The sequence below is a fragment of the Halichoerus grypus genome, chromosome 9, assembly GCF_964656455.1.
Source record: "Halichoerus grypus chromosome 9, mHalGry1.hap1.1, whole genome shotgun sequence".
NCBI lineage: Eukaryota > Metazoa > Chordata > Mammalia > Carnivora > Phocidae > Halichoerus > Halichoerus grypus.
The window spans coordinates 90,215,543-90,233,629 of record NC_135720.1 but is presented as its reverse complement, the minus strand read 5'-3'; the positions used below and the strand labels follow the sequence as shown (position 1 = coordinate 90,233,629).

At 38.8% G+C, this 18,087-nt stretch overlaps 1 protein-coding gene across 2 annotated transcripts in view; it reads right to left on the bottom strand.

The window, feature by feature from the left end:
* EYS (EGF-like photoreceptor maintenance factor) overlaps positions 1-18,087 on the bottom strand; it is a 1,566,128-nt gene that overhangs the window by 19,530 nt on the left and 1,528,511 nt on the right. The window contains exons 39-41 of one of the 2 annotated variants that reach the window (XM_078055169.1): positions 14,472-14,644; positions 11,784-11,797; positions 7,327-7,375 (exon numbers count right to left, since the gene is read on the bottom strand). In XM_078055169.1, coding sequence (XP_077911295.1) covers positions 7,327-7,375; positions 11,784-11,797; positions 14,472-14,644 — 236 coding nt within the window. The remainder of the gene's footprint in view (positions 1-7,326; positions 7,376-11,783; positions 11,798-14,471; positions 14,645-18,087) is intronic. The other variant, XM_078055170.1, reaches the window with a different exon arrangement.

Genomic DNA, 18,087 nt, shown 5'->3' with positions numbered 1-18,087 from the left:
CCTTAGTTTTTGCTTATCTTGGAAACACCTTTATCTCTCCTTCATTCTGAATGACAGCCTTGCTGGATATAGTATTCTTAGCTGCATAATTTCCCCATTAGCACGTTGAATATATCATGCCACTTTCTTCTGGCCTGCTAAGTTTCTGTGGATAGATCTGTTGCCAGCCTTGGGTCTACCCTTGTAGGTTAAGGACGTTTTGTCCCTAAAGCTGCTTTCAGAATTCTCTCTTTATCTTTGTATTTTGCAAATTTCACTATGATTATGTCTTGGTGTTGACCTGTTTTGTTGATTTTGAGGGGAGTTCTCTGTGCCTCTTGGACTTAAATGCTTATTTCGTTCCCCAGATTAGGGAAGTTCTCAGCTATAATTTGTTTAAATACTTCTGCCGCTTTTTCCTGCTCTTCTTCTGGGACTCCTACAATACAGATATTATTGTGCTTTGTGGAATCACTGAGTTCCCTAAGTCTATATTCGTGATCCAAGAGTTTTCCTTCCTTCTTTTAAGCTTCATTATTTCCCATAATTTTATCTTCTATTTCACCGATTCATTCCTCTGCTTCTTCCATCCTTGTTGTAATTCCATCCAGTTGAGGCCTGATTTGTTATAGCATCTCAGTTATAGCACTTGTTATTTTGGCATGACTAGTTTTTAGGTCTTTTATTTCTGTAGCCAGGGTTTCTCTGGTGTCTTGTATGCTTCTTTCCAGCCCAGCGAGTATTCTTATGACTGTTTTTCTAAATTCTTGTTCAGATATATTGTTTATATCTGTTTTGAGCAAATCCCTGGCTGTGATTTCTTCTTGATCTTTCTTTTGGGGAGAATTCCTCTGTCTTGTCATTATGTCTAGGTTTCTGTCTTTTACATGTTATGAAAGCTTGTTATGTTTCCTGCTCCTGAGAGTAATACTATATTAAGAAGTAGTCCCACACTATCCAGGGCCTGGTGCTTCAGGAAGTGTTTCTGGTGTATGCTGTGTGCACTCTGCTATTGCATTTTGGCTGCTCCTTCCCACAGGTCAGTCGTCTGCAGAGTTCCTTCTTGCTTGCAGTGGTGAGTGTTTGGACCCTTAACTAGGTGTGCTCTGTTTGTTAATATAAGCCTGCTAAAAAAACCCAAAAGCCAAAACAAAAAACCCAAAAAACAAAAAAACTTGATCCAAGAAAAAAGGAAAAGGAACAGAAAAGCAGATAGACAAACAAAAAACTATAAGCCTAATTCCAAAGAAAAAAGAAAAAAAAAAAGAAAATTAAAAATTAAAAAAAAAAAAAAGGAAAGCCTGGTCCTAGTTCCACCAGAACTGAAGCTGATGCTTTGGAGCACTCTATTATCAGTAGACTTGGTACATGTGGGGGCCTGAACCCTGGGGGTGGGGTTTGGCATAAGTGACTCCAGCCTCCACTGGAGGTGCTATGTTTCTCCCTGAAGTCCAACCATGCTGGTGTGTGTGTGTGTGGGGGTGGGGGAGGTAGTGAGAAGTGGAAGATGGTGTCACCTCCCCCTCGTCCCTGTGGAGGGGAACTCGTGGCCACTGCTATTCAGGAGGCCCTCATGGAAGAGTGAACAAATCTCCCCTCCTGTGTCCCAGGCTTTTGTCAGATCCCTGCCCTTAACCTGTCTGTGATTGGGCCATCAACATACTTGGCACCACAGTTCTCCTGTGTCTTATCTCTGGCCAGTGGCTGAGATTCAAAACTCCAAATCTTAAAGGACCCTGCAAGGCATGGACCCACTCCTCAACCCCAGAGGCCGCCCTCACCGTTCTGTCCCAGAAAAGCAGTCATCACCTGTGTAGGTTCCAGGAGTCTATAGTGAAGCACAGTGAAAAGCTGCAACCAGGTTATATGCCCTCCATGTGTGCCTCTGTCCCCTGCTGTTGAATGGCCATGCAATGGCACCTGGTGGGCTTTTTGTCTGTGAAGAGGCAATATACCCTCTTCCAAATGTGTTCCAGTAGGGGGAACATTCTCTTCCAGTGTGACCCAGGGGATCCCCACACCACGGTGTCTTGCACAAACCCTACACACTGCTCTCTCTCCCACTCTCTCCCTCTCTTCCTGACTTCTCTCCATGAAAAGGACTCCCTCTCCTTCACAGCACTGTAGCTTTTCTCTCCTCCAATTCACATCTCCAAACCTTGCATCTCCCATGTTCTCTCTGTCCAGTTGTGCAGATTGTTTCCTTAATCCTCAGATTGATTTCCTAGTTATTCAAAATGATTCGATGTTGATTTAGCTGCAATCGAGGGACAAGGCAAGCCCAGGGTCTCCCTACTATTCCACCATCTTAACTCCTCCCCATGACCTTGACATTTTTGAAGAATATTTTCCTCCTGTTATTTTTTTTAAAAAGATCGATTTATTTATTTGAGAAAGAGAGAGAGAGAGAGAGCATGCATGTGAGCAGGGGGAGGGGCAGAGGGAGAGGGAGAGGGAGAGAATCTCAAGCAGAATCCCCAGTGAGCAGGGAGCCTGACATGCGACTTGATTCCATGATCCTGGAGATCATGACCTGAGCTGAAACCAAGAGTCAGAGGCTCAACTGACCGAGGCACCCAGGTGCCCCCCTCCTCTGTTTTTTGAAAAGAATATTCATCATTGTGGGTTTGACTGATATTCCTTCATAATTAGATGCAGGTTATGCTTTCTTGGCTGAAATACTTCATAGATGATGATGGGTTCTTCCCAGGGTATCACATATGGAGACACATGATATCTATCTGTCCCTCATCGGTGAAGTTAATTTTGATCACCCTGGTCAAGGTGTTGACTGATTTTTTCCTACTGTATAATATTCCATTGTATAATTGTGGCTTTGTTTTTTCCTGCAATTCATATGCTGTCTGTGGGGAGATATTGTAAGACCATGTATATCTGCTATTCATCAAAACTACCCCGTAGATTTAACACTCACTGATGATTCTAGCCCAAGTAAGTCTTTACTTGGATGCAAAATGGTAATATCCAGCCCTACCAGTCTCTCCACAATTATGGCCTGGGCACTGTAGCTTCTCACCTGATCTCTAGAATTCTCACAGAGGTATGATGGTCCATTTGTTGTTGTTAACTTGGTGTCTGTTGGGGGAAGGAGAGCTTGTAGCTTCCTATTCTGCCATCTTATTAACCTACATCTCTGCTTTAAATGCATAAATTTCTCTTAAAACCTGAAGTTCTGAAATATTCCCCTCATGTATTAAAAATTTCATCACCTCCCTATCTTGGATGCAGCAACTGTGTTTTTTTTTTTAATTTTCTTTATTTTTTTAAATTTTTATTTATTTGAGAGAGAGAGGGAGAGCGAGAGAAAGAGCATGCACAAGCAAGGAGGGGGTAGAGGCAGAGGGAGAGGGAGAAGCAGACTCCCCATTGAGCAGGGAGCCTGACATGGGGATTGATCCCAGGATATTGAGATCATGACCTAAGCCAAAGGCATCACTTAACTGACTGAGCCACCCAGGTGTTTCCTTCTCTTTTTAAACACACCTCTAATCACTTTAAATTGAACAAGTCCCATTGAAGGTTGTTTTACTACCAAATGTTTCTGTTCTTAGCGGTGACCTCAAGATTCCTAAAATAGATTACTTTAATTCCCAGAACACTGTTTCTCATGATGGACTCAAAGTATAGTCTACTTAATAAACAAATAGTTCTCAATCTCCACATCATATAAGCCTATGAGGTTAAACAGATATTCCTCACTGATGCACATCTGCTGTGTTCTCAACAAATTATAGATTTAGGGCTATCCATTTTATACTTTCAATTTCATTATGTTTAATGCAAAAGATTTTGATTATTAATTTATTATTTGCCTTTAAGGTCTATGGATAAGTGCATATGACTTCAATGTAGCTTCTTACCTTGTTAGAATCTAATGGATAGAAGTAACTTTTTTTTCCATCCTTAACTATGTGAAGTCTTAAGTATTTGCCTTTCCATTTCAACTTAAGCAGCTGGACAAATTTTAGGTTAACTAAGTACGCACTTTGTTATTGTAGCAAAAATGGAAGCTAAAATCCTTTCTCTTTGTTGGATTATTACTAGAGTCTACTGGGAGTGGTGTGAATGAGCAATTGAACCTGTTGGCTAATTGCTAACAGAAGGAATGGTTAAGTATCAATTATCAAAAAAATAAAATCATCCCTTTAGGCAGACTTTCTTTGGCACCCATATGGATAATGCTGAATAACACTAATTGTTTAACTCATTTAGTTATTTGGGTGGCGATTTGGTTCTAAATGATCTTTGGAGGCCCATCAAGATGGAGTGTCACTTAAAAATTAAGTATTCTATAAAATCACAAGATTGTTTTATGATACTTAGCGACATCTGGTGATTCCTGCTATCAAAATCTAGGATGAGGTGTTCTACTCCATGTTTTTTGGAGCAGAATTTGGGGGTTTAAACTGAGGCCAAGTTAAACTTTTTAATTTTCACACGAAAACATCAGCTTTGTCACTTATAAATCTTAAAAATAAAGCATGTAAATGAAATAAAGCATGAAATAACATATAATTCAATTAATAACCAGGATACCTAGACTTTTTACAGAGATCTTAATTTTTAATTTTTTGCTTTGCCTTGACTATCAAAAACTTAGCTGACACAATTTATATCCAAAAGTAATGGTTTAAAGAAAATGTCTATGACTTTATATGACTATATCTATGACTTTATATTATGCCCTTAGCCTTTAGTGTGTGTCAGTATGAGAAATGACCATATACATAATGTCTCTTCATTTTCTAGAAAATTGTCATCAAATATATATTTTTCTGTTTAATTTCATTTTTTAAAAAAATTGGAGCTTGCTCAATATGTTTTCATTAGAGTTCAGTGCCAGGGCACAATTCTGTGTCCTTGATGTGATGACTGGTATGCTTTCTTTTATTAGAAAATAATTGAGTAGCAATCTTTGTATTTTATGTTTTGCTTTGATTTCCAGGAAATCTAAAGCTAATTTTACATTCAGTTGCATGCTGTGTTTTAGACTTAGTTTTGTCTTGTATTGCTTGGTGTGCCCTTCTTGTCCCTCTCCATACCTCCTCCTCTCTTCCTTCTTCTCTTCTCTTCCTTTTCTTTCCTTGAGAGAAGGGCATATTTTATCTTTCTACCACTATCTCGGCTACTTTTCAAATATATGTCTTTTATTACTGTGAGCTCTTCCTTATGCTACTTGGAGTGTCATTAATAATAAAGTCAGCCATTGAGTCAGGTAACTTGTGTAGGAAGATTTATGGCTGTTTCAGGAGTCCCAAAGGCTTATTTACAGAAGGTCTGGGAGATTATATTGATTATATGCATATGCAATCCATGGTTATACCTCAAATAATCATCATTCACTTCACAAATGTTAATCGAGCACCGTCTATGTGAAGTGCACACCCTCCAGCTCAGTAAGCGTCCCCTGATGACTTTTTAATCCATTGTGCCTTACATTGGTCTCTTCCTTTCTAGTCTCAGAGGTATTTTAATAATTTAGAATTTATCTGGCATAAGTTTCCTTTTCAGATGAAGAGGTTTACTCACATTTGCAAGCGCATCCTTCTGTTCTTCTGCATGATTTCCTACAGGGGCTCTCACTCTTAGGAAAGCTACCTTACCACCCCATATGAGTCTATCCAAATCTTACCTGTGCGTTGATACCTAATTTAATTCCATTGTTTTCTATTACCTATTCAGGCCTCAGTAGTGGGAAATAATGCACATGTTGTGTCATTGTTTAACAATTAAAGCAGTCAATTTCTTCCTTTTTTCTCGGAACTGTAATTTAAATTACATATTTTGATTTGATTTTCACAGACTTTTGCCTGGTCTCCACTTAAATCATTGGCTCTTTGAAAGGAGGGACAACTCTATCTGATAGTACTTTGGATCTCTTCATGTGGCTTGAGTGGTTTCTCAATAAATATATTTTTAAAATCATTTAATAATCAGCTATACTTTATAGAGAATGAGTTTCTTTAAAAAAATATTTTATTTGGTCATTTTGAAAAGTTAATATCTACTATGTTGATCATAATGGTTTGAAATATTTTTAAACATCTTTTATACAATAAAACTACTGTCTTTTCAAACTAGGCGGTTTAAAATATTTTAACTTAAGCATCTATTTAAAACTAACCCATAGGGGCACCTGGGTGGCTCAGCCGTTAAGCGTCTGCCTTCCGCTCAGGTCATGATCCCAGGACCCTGGAATCGAGCCCCGCGTCGAGCTCCTTGCCCAGCAGGAGGCCTGCTTCTCCCCTGCCTGCCGGTCCCCCCATGCTTGTGCTTCCTCTCTTTCTCTCTGGTTCTCTCTGTGTCAAATAAATAAAATCTTTAAAAAAAGATTTTAAAACTAACCCATATTTTAAAAATGAAATTGATCAAACTGTCTATGTGGACCTGGCCTGCATTTAACACAAGTGTAATCTAATACTTTTTTCTTCCTTTGTAGGAGGAGGCTGATTATGGAGTGCTTCTTGTGTACCAGGCACTGTGCCGGCCTCTTGACTTCAGTGACCGCCCAGTGTTAGGACACTCAGCCAATTCTGCCTCTCAGACCACATGGCTTTCTTGACTGTTTGCCGTGCCATATTCCTTGGTCACTAGAATAGCGTGGTACAGGAACGTTTGCTTTTTTAATTTTTCCTAACATAAATTACACAGATTTTAACAAAAGAAGAAAATGAAATAATATTTTGCAATCTTTATATCTTTCATGATCATGAAACTTGTAGTTTGCTTGTGACTTTTCAATATTGCTACTAGAAACTAGAGGGAGCCTGTTTCTTAGTTCCCCAAATTCGAAAGTAAAGTTTGTGGTTGGATCCTATCACTGTCATTCATTTCAGATTAAAAGGTGGGCAAATCTGCCTCAGGGGAAGAGGCAACCAAGTCCTGTCCACAGAAATTGACTATAAGCGGGGTGCCTGGGTGGCTCAGTTGTTAAGCGTCTGCCTTCGGCTCAGGTCATGATCCCAGGGTCCTGGGATCGAGCCCCACATCAAGCCCCACATCAGGTTCCCTGCTCCGCTGGGAAGCCTGCTTCTCCCTCTCCTACTCCCCCTGCTTGTGTTCCCTCTCTCGCTGTGTCTCTCCCTGTCAAATAAATAAATAAAATCTTAAAAAAATTTTATTAAAAAAAAAGAAATTGACTGTAAGCAAACTTTTTTTTTTCCTGCCTTCCTAAGGTGGGGGACAGGGCTTATGTTTCAACATGTGAAACATTTCAAGGGAGGAAACATTAGTAGTAGAGAGCAGCAAATTAAATGTGAGTGCTTTTTGTTCATTACTTAATGTTATCTTGAATAGAAAATAAAAAGGACTTTGTTGAAGAGAAACCTTTTATAGATGTCTGTCTCTTTAGAGGTTTTAACCTTTCCCTCACTACCTTATAAAAATTAGTAATCATTAATTCAGGACTTGACAAAGAGAATGGACCCTCCAGGGATTTTGGCCAAAAATTTCCCCCAAACAGAGATTTCGACATATTCTCTTTTCACACTTGAGCAGCCCAATGTTCAGGAAAGTTAAGTTACTTGCCTAAAGTCCAAGGTTAGGAAAAAGCAGTTGTTTCTGTTTCTTTCTACTAAGATTCACCTGCAACTTCTATTCTTTTAGACACTTGAAAAGCTTAATGTTCATATAAACCTTAGAATTGTTATATATAATTCATTTTCTCACTGAGTTTCATTTATGATTTAGCAGGTTGTATTGAGGAACCCAGAAAGAAGACTAAAGAATAAAATGTGCGTTCCTAGGAATTATAACTAGTTCCTATTTAGTTTTTACATGTATTATAAAATTGTAGAGATAGAGGATCTAGTATACATGTAACCACATCCTTACTAATCATCAAGATGGGATTGAAAGTAGGGGAAATAAAGACTAAAATTCATGTTTTTTCTATAAAGAAAGCTTGTGAATTATCTACTCTATTCTCAAATGGCTAAATGCACCTGGAAAGGAGCATGTGAAAATAAGGCAAACATTCCTGAAATTACCATCTGTAAGTGCCGTGGACCCTTTACTATCGGAAAAGCCAAAGACTGGGCAGGAAAGCACCCCATGAGTCCGGAAGGCTTGAAGAACTGAACTTCTCCATTAGCTTGAATTAATTTCAATGAAACCTCGAGCTAGGTGCACCATAAAGTATCCTTGGCATCAAGACTGTCTAAGTAGCTTGAAAATTTGCCTGTTTCATTCAAAATGCCAGCATGTGAGTAGGTTTTCTGTACCTTAGGGAATGAGAAATGAGTGGACAAAAATTGCACTAGGGATGGAAAGAATGTAAGAAAAATGGGAACATTTTCAATATTTTCCAGGCTAAAAAGTTAAAAACACACATATTATAGAATCTCATTGGGCTAAATGTCAACAATATGCAATAGTTAAAATTTAGTGGTATAAAAATATTCCAAGAAAAAAGCAATTTACCAATAATGTGGGAAAAATAAATTGAGAGATTTTATGATTCAGTAAAGGTTATATGTGTAGTTGTAAACCATAGATTCTAACAGGAAATACAGCTACAACCGAAAAAAAAAGAGCAAATGAACAAGCTTTGAGTGTATGAGAAAAGAAACTGGGCATATTGTCTGTCTCACAAAATAATTAAACCAGAGTTCTGCTAGAAATAGAATGTGTTAATGACTAAACTGGATTGCAAAATATTTACCTTAACCTGTTATTTCTTTTTAGGTTAAGATCAATAGTCCTGTGAACTGTCAAACCCAGATGCCATTGCTTGCTGACCACCCTTCTTTAGCTTCAGTTTAATTTTTAGGGCCGGTTTAGGGCCCTCCTGGTGAACATTGTGTATTCCTGTACTTCTGGAACTAGGCTCAGATTTTGAATCATTTTTGGTGGCTATGACCCTGAAAGCCATCCAATTCAAGTGGTCTCTTGATATTTTCCTTATCACAGTGCCATACCTCAGTGGAATTCCTAAGGAGTTTGGGGTGAGGCCATAGTGAGAAGAAAAGCTATGCCAATCAGGAATTCTCCTCTTTCTTAAATGGATTTTTCTTCCTGTCAGCTGTAGGTAAAAATGTTTCAAGGGACTTGAAAATCACTTCTCCCCATCAGTCAGACATCTTAAGAGTAAGGGATAGACAAAGTCAAATTTCACCACTTAAATTGTAACTCTAGGATAGAGAATCTCCTCCTGCCACTCTCTTCTCAGATACATACATGCACTTTGAAACATTTCAGACTACTTAAAATACCGGGACAAGGGCATTTTATCAACCAGTTCTGCATGCCATAGGCTGCACAGATTTCCACCCATTTCATGTGACTGGTAGTTTTCATATTTTGATTGTGAAATATAAACAATACAGTGTCCTGGGAAACTCACTGGATTGGTGGTGTGAAGGCTTAAATTCTCAGTCCCACTAACGCAGAGTTTGACCTCTTTCAAAGTAGAAGAGTTGGGATTAAGTGATTTTTAAGATTCTTTTCAATCCTAGCCATTGATGACTCATTTAAATACCAAGCTTAGTTCTGAAGTTATTTGAATTTTAATGATTATACTGCCCCTTTTTTAGGTTTTCCTAGATAACTGGAGTATGATGGTTGTTGATAAATATGTTACCTCTACATCATTAGTTCCTATGCTATATTTAGTTATGGAATGGCTATTATAAAAGGGACTGCTAAGATCTAGAAATAGAGTGTTAGTGAACTCATAGATTATCTACCGTGTTTATATTTATTAACTAATTATTACACAACTACTAATAATTGGATTGAGAGTCCAGAGACTCTCAATCCAATTGAGATTCTGAGACTTTTGGTACATTATTTAATTTCTCTGAGCATTAGTCTCCTCATTTATAAACTGATACTGTTGGACTAGAAGATGATTGGTAATGTCCTGTGGTTCTACACTGCTGGAACTCCCTATACCAAGATGTATATTTAGTTCATAATATAGCTGAATTATTTTTTTAAGAGTGTTGGTCTGAGTTTGGGATCTTGAGAACAAGAGGAGAAAATAATACTCTGTATTTTATAGCACTTTATACTTAATAAAGAACTTAATATACATTACCTTCTATGACTTTTGTAAGGTAGGGAAAATAATACTTATTATATCAGTGAGGGTCCTAGCAGTGAACAGATGGTATGCTCACAGAGGGTACTTTGAAGATAAGGGAATGAAAAGATCATTTACAAAGATGTGGGCAGGGTTTAGGGAAACTACAAGAGACAGGGTGTTGCCCTGGGGTTCGTCTCAATGGGGAGCTGTTTCCACTCCTTGGCCTAACGTTGGGGTAGGTGAGGATCTCCCAACAGAAACTGTGTCCTTGGGTAAAGGTAAATTTTGGCGACCTAGTGGCAAGGAATCTAGGGAAATAAATACTCTGTCTTGCTCTCCTGTCCTCTGATCGCCTGTTGCTGACTTCCTTGGCTAAACTCAACTGAAGGCAGACTGAGGGGGAGCCCCTTGCTGCAATCCCCTGAGAGGGCCTCAGGAGGAGTGACAGTAGAACCAGGAAGGGGGGGGCAGATGGAAAATAGGTGACACACTTACGATTGCCACTTTACAGATAATGAGTTATCTCATTACTGAGAGAGTTAAAGGACACAGCAGAAACGAAATCATTAGTTACTAGAAGCATCAGGATGCAAGTTTTCTGCTTCTTAGACTCCTGTTTACAGTCTTCACAGGCTTTTTATTTTGTTAGCATGAAATTAAAATTCTTTACCGTGTTTTCCAAGATTCTATATGATCTGCCTTCTGCTTGCCTTTCCAAATTCATCTTATAATACAATCTCCCATTCTGGGAATACTGGCTGCCTTTCTCTCCCTCAAATATGTAATATTATTTTCCTGTTGCCAGGTTTAGCCTCTGCCTAGAGTACTTGTCCCACATGCCTTCACACCTGGCTAATTCTCACTAGATGTCAGCTCAAATGTCCCTACTTACAGAGTCCTTTCCTGACCGTCCCAACTAAAATGTACTCTTCCAGTGAGTTTTTATTTCCTCTTTATTTCCTTTCTGGCATTAACTCAATCTGTATTTTTCCTCACTGATTTGTGGATATGGTGTTTGCCGGCCTCCTCCTACGAAGGCAGGGCAGCTGTCTGTCTTCTTAAGGGACTATTCCCAGCACTTGGTCTGGAAATAGTAAACAATCTTAATACATTAGTGAATAATCCATACTACAAGCACAACTCCAAGGAAGGGAGAAAAGAACAAAGGTTACCAGTGCTTGACTGTATTTTGAGGCAAGTGACACCCTTTCACCATCCTTCCCCTCTCCAGCATCATCAGGTTTGCCATCAATTGCATCTTGTTCTTGTCATTCAGAAATTATAAACATGAGTTTTGATTCTTATTGGGGGTGGGGCTTATTTACAATAAAGATGGTCAAAAACTAGGTAAGTGTGAAAGCTGTTAAGTCAGGGGTTCCATGTACAAATTAATTTTCCTTCTAAGACTTAAGGTTTCTTGGAATGGGGAGGTAGGAAGGAGGAAGGGAAAAGAGGACTTATTAGTTAGGCATTCGTGAGTTTAAGGATGCTGGTACTGAATTCATTGATAATTTTTCCACCAGGTTATAAGTATAATAAAAGTGAATTGAACCCCAGGCATTTCTTCTACATTCTAGGTGCCCATAACTGAGTAGAAATTATGAAGCATCATCGACAGTACTGGTTATGACGCAACTGGGAACAAGCTGTCTGGGAATAAGAAAAATGCAACTACTAGCAAGACACAGGAATGCCCTGAGGCCTGGTTTCAGAGGCCTGGGTGCTATCTGCTCTTTATTTTGTTTTTTAAATTAACTTTTAGTACCATAGCTACTCTGTTGGAAAATTGCAAAGTCAACGGGTCAATGGAGATTTAAAAAAACAGACTTAAAATTAGACTTAAAGTTTCTCCTTGTCATTTTGGATCAAACTTTCTTCATTATTTCTACTTCACCACAAACATGGTTTATAGTTCTTAAAATCAACTTTAGTATAAAAATTACTATAGAAAACAACTTTCATTTGGGAATCTAAAACCTATAGTCCCATCCCCCACATAATAGTTTATCCTGTCAAAACAACAGCATCTAAGATATGATTTTTTTATGACTTATTTTTTATAATGAACCAAACTCATTTTATAGCACAGCAGGGTATATAATTAGTTAAGTTTTGTTCAGAATTCTATGAGGATGACACAAGTTTTCTGGCAGCTTTTATCATACTTTGTAGACTCTCTATGAAATAATTTTATTGCTGTCACTATTTCTATCTATCATCTATCTATCTATCTATCTATCTATCTATCTATCTATCTATCTATCCATCATCTCTATCTGCCATCTCCCTATAATCTATTTATATACATAGCAATATCATTTATTTATACACACACACACCCCCAAACAAACTTTGGGTTAATCCCCCAGGTTTTCATCATTTGAGCTATTAAGCTTCAAAAATCTAGCTTGCCCTATTGTTAGTCACTATTCCTTATGTTAAAATGTCCTATTATTTCTTTCAGTTTCTAATAGCTATCTTTCTTTTGGGGAGTAATAGAGGTACACTATCTTGGTAAAATTTTGAGTACTTTGCTGTTCACTATAGTCAAGAACTATTTCTTGAAAACTATTATAATCAGTTTTTATTATTTTAGAGCCAGTAAGTTGAAGTGTATATACCAAATGTATGTATGTATGTATATATATATAATTTTTTTTTTTCTCTGCACTATATGGTGGGTGATAGAGATTCAACAACAATAAAAACAGGCACAGTCACTGTCCTCAGTTCTCTGACAGAGAACCCAGGAAGGCTTCCCTAAAGAAGTAAGGTCTGAGTTGAAACCTGAAGGATAAATAAGTGTTAGCTGAGTGTGGAGGGGAACATGAGAACATTTTAGGCAGAGGAAAGGGTATGACAAAAATCCCTATTCCAGGATGGAGTGTGGCATATTCCAGGAACTAAGAACTGCCATTTTTTAAAGATCAAGATCTGTCTCTAATGTCATTATGAAAAAGACTGATTTCCATAATAAGCCAGACACAAAACTCCATCTCATTATTTCATAGTCACACCTTATGACATGATTAAAATTTCTGTCATGAAATCACTAGTATTTTAAACCTCCAATGTCTTCCATTTATCTACACTTTTGACTTCTGGAGGAGAGTTAAACACACATAGAGTCAAAGAATATAGGATAAAAAATGTTTGCATTAGTGTATTTGATAAAGTGATCTGAGAGAGATTAAGTTTGTTCTTACCACACATATGAATATGATATTACAATAAGCCCCGCATATTATGCAAAGGTGTATCTAACCCAGTTGGTGATTGGCTCCTGTACGCCTTCTACACCAGCCTCTGTTCCTACATAGGAGAAGTGGAGGCTCAAGCTTTATCTTCCAGGTGGAGGGTGAGGTGGGAGAGAGTAACAGTGGATTATCCAGGCTCAGGAAGCCAGGAGATAGCAGGTGAAACTCCATGACCCCCTATTTTCTGGCTTGATCTCTTGAGATTCCTTAACCGCGAGTTACGTGGATTCCCTGCCACACTGTTCTGAAGTCCCAGCCAGCCCCAAGACCTAACATCATCCTTACTGATACTCAATCTGGAAAGGACAGAAGCCAGCAGGTGGCAGCAAGCTGAAGCAGGAGCAGGACCCACTTGGATTGTGCCACTGGACGCTGACAGGCTGGGCAGGTTCACTCAGGCCATTCCGTTCGCCTTAGAGTAACACAACGGTGCCTGTTACACAGCTGAATTTTTAGGAGTCTGAGCATGGTGTTATGGAGGTCTTCTTTTATACGAATTTTACTGTGATATTTAGAACTACACTAAATATGACAAAATGAAATATGAAGCATTGATTTTTGGAAGATGCAGAACTTGAGACCTTCAACAGCATATGCTTTCCTGATTTTCTCCATAGACTCATTTTACAATGTCCCCATTTAGACCTTGTGTTTGTGGTCACTGTTCACCTTAGGGGTTCTCTTGCCTCAGGGGTTCCTAGAGCTTTAGCAGAGGATTGTGGTGTGATTGAGGAGATTTGAAGATGGCAGTGTTTTATTAACCCTCTCATCAATCTTGCCTATAAGGGCAGGAATAGGGGAAGGTGGTCAGGGAAGTTATAGGACGAGATGAAAGCTTGAAATGTAGCATGAGTTCTTGCTTGCAATTTGGGGATGATAGGCGGTAGAGAACCACACTCCTTCTCCTGCCAGTGTTAGCTGAGTGGTAGTCCATGAAGACGAATTTATGCTATTAGGCTACAAGGAGCACAGCAGAGGAATGACTTTGGTTCATCTCTATTTATGATGGCTAGCACAATACTGCCCTATTCCTCCCACCCCCTCCCACCCTGTAGTGTGCTTGTAATGTGGAGGAAATCCAGATCTTATGCAAGTTCAGGATTATTATATATTTTTCATTTTACTTTTCCAAAAGAAAACTGACTTAGTTAATTTGTGAATAATCAAGGCTTGAACTTCTGCCTGACCTTGTTCACAGTAGACTCCAGTGGTTCCCAGGGGACAGTAACAGGTGTATCCATGAGGCAGAGCAGCACAAGTTGCCCCTTCGCTACAGTGCTGTGGAGGCTCATGTGCAGGGTTGCAGGGGGAAACGGTCTCCGTGCAGAATTCTCCTTTCCACCCGGTGGTACAGTCACAGCTGCGGGTTGAGAAAGAGGGTCCCATGGTTTGAACACTTGAGCAGATATGGATATATACACTTGCTGATGGTAACTTGGCAGTTTTGACTGAGGTTCCAAGATAGAAAAGATTTTGTACATCAAAGCGAATTGTGAGTCAAACTACCAAGAGCCAAACTGTCAAAGGAAAGAGCTAATAACTGATTATAGGACTACTGGACTCCACATAAAAAATTAAAAAAGGTTTAGCACATGGAAACTGGAGACTTTAGAGAATCATTTCTTTGGAAAAAACAGCATTGTAAGTCCCTCTCCCTGCCTGACATCACCACTAAGGGAGAGGCTATGAGCAGAGTCGCTGCCTCCTAAACTTGAGCCTAGAGAAAAGAAATTCGGCTTGCTATACGTTCCCTCACTTTGGTGAACACATAGGTCCAGCTCCTGGGGCTGCAAAAGGAACTGTGAACCCCTCCAGAGGGGAGGCAAATGGCAGTGAATCCCAGGGATGGGTTGTGGCACTCTGAGTTAGGATCAGCTTGGAGACATACCAAAGGGATTTGCCCAGAGGGTATCCTGGTAGCTTAAGAGACCTCCGCAGTGAGAGCCAGTTAGTATATACCTGGGGCAGAATCTGAGAGATAAAGGGGACATCCCATTTTGAAGCAGACTGTGTCTGGATTTAGAGAGTGATATTGGGGAGACCCCAATAGGAGAGTGAAGGACCCATTAAATGTAGAGATGCCAGATAAAATGTAAGGCATCTAACTAAGTTTGAATGTCAGATAGACAATGAATAATTTTTCAGTATGTCACATGCAATGTTTGAACTTCAGATAAACAACATTTGAGATATACTAAAAATTATTTGTTGTCTATCTGTTATTCAAGTTTATCTGGATGTCCTGTATTTCCACCCCTAAATCTGGCAACCCTATATACCAAGGGCACATGAGAGAAAGGGTTACTTTTCATCCCTGCCAGGCCCAGGGAACACTAAACCATCAGACAATGGTGCAAATCAAGAAGTCCATTCCAGGATGTGGTGTGTGGCAGAGTCAGAAACCACCAGACTGGGAAAAGACAGCAGTAACAGATCACACCTCTTTCGGAGACCTTTCGTTCACGTGGTAAGCCCTGGCTGAGTTTAGGCCAACAGTCATGCAAAGTGAAGTGTTGTTAGTATTTTGAAGTGGACCCTTTGAATTAATGAATTGAGAGTGTATTTGCAAATTAAAGTGTCTATTAGTTAAGTTGGAGCAGAAAATTCAACGGACCTCCCATGTTTTAAATCCAGGTCCAAGAAAAGGATGACTCCTAAGCAGGTTTAAAAAGACAGTGAGAAACAAAAGTAAATTTACTTTATGAATATATCCATGAGTCCAGGGTCAAACTGACTTGTCCTCAGTTCACTACAGTGGTTTTTACTTAATGGCAAACTATAGATACAGACGATGTTAAAGTGCTGCTGGGGTTGTTGAAAGCACCACCAATAGTATAACTCCTAAAGTGAGCAAGTCTTAGGCTGGAAAAATCCTCACAGATTCTGAGGATTAAAGGCAGCTCATGCAGTCCGCACTATGTGGATCAACCAGTACATGACAATACATGTCAATATCAGCATATGGCAGATTATATGCCACGTGGAGGGGGAAGTAAGGACAAAGGAGACTCTTTCTACAAACATTATTGACAACCCTTACCATTTCATAGAAACAATAGCTAAGACCTTCATAAAATTGGGACTAAACCAAAAGAAGAAAATCAAAATCACTTGTAACTTCTGATCATGGTGAGGCTGACATTTTTTTAGCACTTGGCATGTATCTTTCCACAACTTCCTCTAAGCAAATTTTAACATTAAAAATACTGAGAAAAGGGGCGCCTGGGTGGCTCAGTCATTAAGCGTCTTCCTTTGGCTCGGGTCTTGGGATCCCAGGGTCCTGGCATTGAGCCCCGCAACCGGCTCCCTTCTTAGCAGGAAGCCTGCTTCTCCCTCTCCCGCTCCCCCTGATTGTGTTCCCTCTCTCACTGTGTCTCTCTCTGTCAATAAAATCTTTAAAAATAAATAGATAGATAGATAGATAAATAAATAAATAAATAAATAAATAAATAAAATCAATCTTTACAAAAAATCCTGAGAAAATCGGATATTTACACGTAAAAGAATGAAACTAGACTCCTATTTTAACCACTTAAAAAAATTAACTTGAAACAGATTAAAGAATTAAATGTAAGACCTGAAACTGTAAAACTCCTAGAAGAAAACAGAGTTTTTAGTTTTCCTTTTCTTAAAACATTATATAAATGTAGTGATATTACTGCCTTTCATTCAGGATTACATTTTTGGGATTCACCCTTGCTGATGCATGTAGCCGCTGCATTAACTATCAATACCCTATACCTGATGAACAGAAGTTCATATCTTTTGTGTAGTTGAAATTTCAATGTTTTCTTTATGGTTTGCATTTTTTAATGACTTATTTAAGAAAGCTTTCCCTATTTCGAGGTCAGAAAGTTATTATCTTATGATGTCTTCTCAGACTACTATAGTTTTTTTCCTTTTACATTTAAGTCTTAATACATCTGAAATTATTTTTTGTGTTTGATGTGGGGTTAGAGATTCAATTACATATGGATGACCAATAGTTTTAGCTTTCTTCACTGAAGAGTTCACCCTTTTCCACTCATGAGCCCTGTCCACGTGTGGACTGTCCTGTGCCTCTCTATCCTGTTCCATCCGTCTGTCTGTATAACCTTGCGCCAATACCAACTGTCTTAATTTCTCCTGCTTTTCTAATAGGTCTTGGTAACTAGAATGGCAAGTTCTGCTATCTTGTTTTCTGTTCAGGAGTGTCTTGTCTATTCTTAGCTCTTTGCTCTTGTACATCTTTCCCTTCAAACTAATCCCAAGTTCAAAATAAGCAAATTTCCTTGCTTTCTCCTTGTTTAAAACAAGGTTCATTTTTCTTTTGTTCTTTGACAGTGTGGCTCTTAGGAGTCACAGACCTGTAAGGAGTCCACTATTTGATCCCCTACCTCAGGCAGTCCTTAGTCTTTAAAGCAGGTCCACTGTCACCTGTGCAGCCCTCAAAGGGTAAGTTCATACACGCTTCACATTTTAGCAGGAACTCAGGGCAAAAGCCAACTTTGATGCTTACTTTCTAGAGTCTTGCTTTTGTTTCATTTGAAATCTATAGATGTGTTGTTTTCACTTCAGGTAACAGTGTTCTGAATGTGTACACCTTATATTTTATTCGGATTTCAACATTTTCCTTTGGGAGGGTCACTCAAGATGTATAATACCCCATAGTTCCACAAACAGAACTCCTTATTCCATATTCATTAACTTCTCTTCCACAACCTCACATTCAGTGGTTAAATGTTATTTCACTGAATTGAAATCAATTCAGTGGTAAGATATGTTTTATTCTTTTTATTTTTTTAAATTTATTTATTTGACAGA